This window comes from Lolium perenne, chromosome 2, assembly GCF_019359855.2.
Source record: "Lolium perenne isolate Kyuss_39 chromosome 2, Kyuss_2.0, whole genome shotgun sequence".
NCBI lineage: Eukaryota > Viridiplantae > Streptophyta > Magnoliopsida > Poales > Poaceae > Lolium > Lolium perenne.
Genome location: NC_067245.2, coordinates 91,032,677 through 91,035,311, shown reverse-complemented (window position 1 = coordinate 91,035,311; position 2,635 = coordinate 91,032,677). Strand labels below are relative to the sequence as shown.

At 49.1% G+C, this 2,635-nt stretch overlaps 1 protein-coding gene across 1 annotated transcript; it reads left to right on the top strand.

Moving 5' to 3' along the window:
• The first annotated feature begins 562 nt into the window (after positions 1–562).
• LOC127333233 (cysteine-rich receptor-like protein kinase 10) lies at positions 563–1,909 on the top strand. The gene is made up of 2 exons (XM_051359575.1): positions 563–1,576; positions 1,714–1,909. Exons 1-2 carry the CDS (start codon positions 661–663, stop codon positions 1,794–1,796), a joined length of 999 nt encoding a protein of 332 aa, XP_051215535.1. The 5' UTR covers positions 563–660; the 3' UTR covers positions 1,797–1,909.
• Positions 1,910–2,635: the final 726 nt, after the last annotated feature.

Here is a 2,635-nt window from a genome sequence, read left to right as displayed (position 1 = left end):
AATTCTAGTTCACAATATTCACACCTAAATTTGTCTTTTTTTGGTTCTCTAAGTATATGTCGAATTTGAAGCTGCAATTTTTTGGTCTTGCATATGTAACATATATGTGCGTTGTCATTTTTTTTCATAATATTTTGAACATGTTTTGTGCTTTAAAAATATTGTTCTCATAGATCCTATCTAAAGGGTGATCCTACCTAAGTCTTCCCCTTTCTATCCTGCACCACCGCTAACTGCTTGGTCTCTCCAGTCAGACCGGCGAATCTAAGAAGGAGCATCACGTCTGCCTACCAGCAAGACAGCAAGGGCCGTTGGTTTAGGGTTTGAAAAAAAGTTATTCAGCACAAAGAACTCCACGCCAGGGCAGAGCCCATCAAATTCGACAGGAACCTATCGTTGTTACCGTGTGGAAACCGTTGGGGAAGATGGAGCACGTCACCCGGTCGTCGTCGTTTGGTCCTTCGCGAGGTCATGTCGCGGTCGTCGAACCAGCTGGGCGCCGCGTGCAAATACGTGGCCCTACAAAGCCAGGACTAGTACTAGTCAAGCCAAACTAGCCCCACACGAGTCAACACCCTCCCTCTCGTCTTCTACACTTCTACTCTGCTTCGCCACCACCGCATTCTCTCCACCGCTCACCCAAACGTCCGGCCAAACACCATGGCCTCGCACCACCTCCCCTCCTACCTAGCCCTCCTCCTCGCCTTCCTCCTCCCGCCGCTAGCCGCTTCCCAGTGGCCAAGCTGCGGCAAGAACGGCAACTTCACCACCAACAGCGCCTACCAGGCCAACATCCGGTCCCTCTCCACCACCCTTCCCAAGAACGCCTCCGCCTCGTCGACGCTCTTCGCGGTGGCCGCCGTCGGCACCCGTCCGGACACCGTCTACGCGCTCGCGCTCTGCCGCGGCGACGCCAACGCCTCCACCTGCGGCGACTGCGTCTCCCAAGGCTTCACGGACGCGCAGAAGCTCTGCCCCTACAGCAAGGCGGCCACCGTCTACTACGACCACTGCTACGTCGCCCTCTCCTCCAACCAGACCCTCCTCTCGGCCAGCACCAGAGGCGATAACGGCGCCCTCATCCTAACAAACCAGCAGAACGTGACCGCGCCAGTAAGGGCGTTCGACGCCGCCGTGGGCGCGCTCATCAACGCTACCGCGGCTTACGCGGCCGAGAACTCCTCCAGGCGATTCGCCACGGGTGAAGCGGTGTTCGAGACGGTCGACAAGGCGAATCCAAAGATCTACGGTCTCGCGCAGTGCAGGCCGGACATGGCGCCGGCCGACTGCCGTTGCTGCCTCGCGGAGATCACCACCAACATCCAATTCATGAGCGGGAAGCAGGGTGGTAGGATTCTAGGACTGCGGTGCAACTACAGGTATGAGCAGTATCCCTTCTACACCGGGCCTTCGCTGCTGCAACTTCCCGCACCATCCATCGGGGCACCTCCATCTCAAGCTCCAGCTCCCACGCCGGTGAACGCGACGCCAGTCTCTCCAACGCCGGTGGATGCAGCGCCAGGCTCGCCACCGCAGGTGAACGCGACGCCAGGCTTGCCACCGCCACCCGGAGGAGGTAAAGCCCAGAGAAAAAAAAAACATCACTCTGTTTGCACAATTCATTCGATCACCTGAGAAAAATGTAACTACATGCAGAATCTTTTTGAATTATCTTCAGTATGTCTTGTACTGACTTGCGTCTTTTGTTTACAGGAAGCACAGGGCATGGAGCTGCTAGAATTTTACCCATTACACTGCCAATAGTCGCTGCAATACTGGCTTCTATTGTAATTTAGAGCACTCTTTTTGACGATCTTGCCGGTTGTGCATGCATCCTGGCTGATTGCTAGCCATAGAAACTCACTTGTAAAAGGTGCCCGTTGGAATTTATACAACTCTTTCCGGAAAATGCTTTTGGCTCTCGAGTTTTAATGCTCTCGCAGTCTCGCTATTTTAAATGAAATTAAAGTTATTTTTACAAGTTATTAAAAAATCTGAAAATTATTGTGGAGATTGTCAGTGATACATCTCACAATTGTGAAATATCTCAACCCGGAATTCTTTTTATTTTGTGCTAGATAAAAAATGATAATATCTGATATGTTTTCGAGATTTGAAAATATACTACTCAGATATACACGTTTATCATTTTTATGTAGCCAGAATATAAAGCATTTGAATTGATATTTTGCATGTTTATAGGATACATCATTGAATATATGCCGATTTTTTCCCAATATTTTATGAAACTTAAAAATATAAATTTTTTACTTCAAAAAAGAAAGCACTCATGTTCATGTGCACCAAATCTCCATTCAACTCTTCCACGATTTAATCTAACGAGGAATAAAGTCATGAACGAAATATCTTCTTTGTCTTCTGGTGTGTGCGTAAGCACATGGGCTATTTTTCCTATTTAGACAGGGAAGTAAGAGCATCTTCACCGGCTTTTTCTAAATAGGCGTCAGCAGGTACATCGGCACAGCCCTATCAGGAGGTGCCGGCACAACTTCCTCCTTTTAGAGAGCTGGCTCGCACACCGGCATCCACCAAACCGGTGGCCAATAGAATTTTTGTAATATAAAATCATAAATATGGATAAAAATTCGAATTCAGGTTTTCGAATATGAAGTCT

Coding starts and splice junctions, on each gene's coding strand:
- LOC127333233 (XM_051359575.1), top strand. CDS start 661: ATGGCCTCGCACCACCTCCCCTCCTACCTAGCCCTCCTCCTCGCCTTC. Junction 1,577..1,713: donor GCCACCGCCACCCGGAGGAG/GTAAAGCCCAGA, acceptor TTTTGTTTACAG/GAAGCACAGGGCATGGAGCT.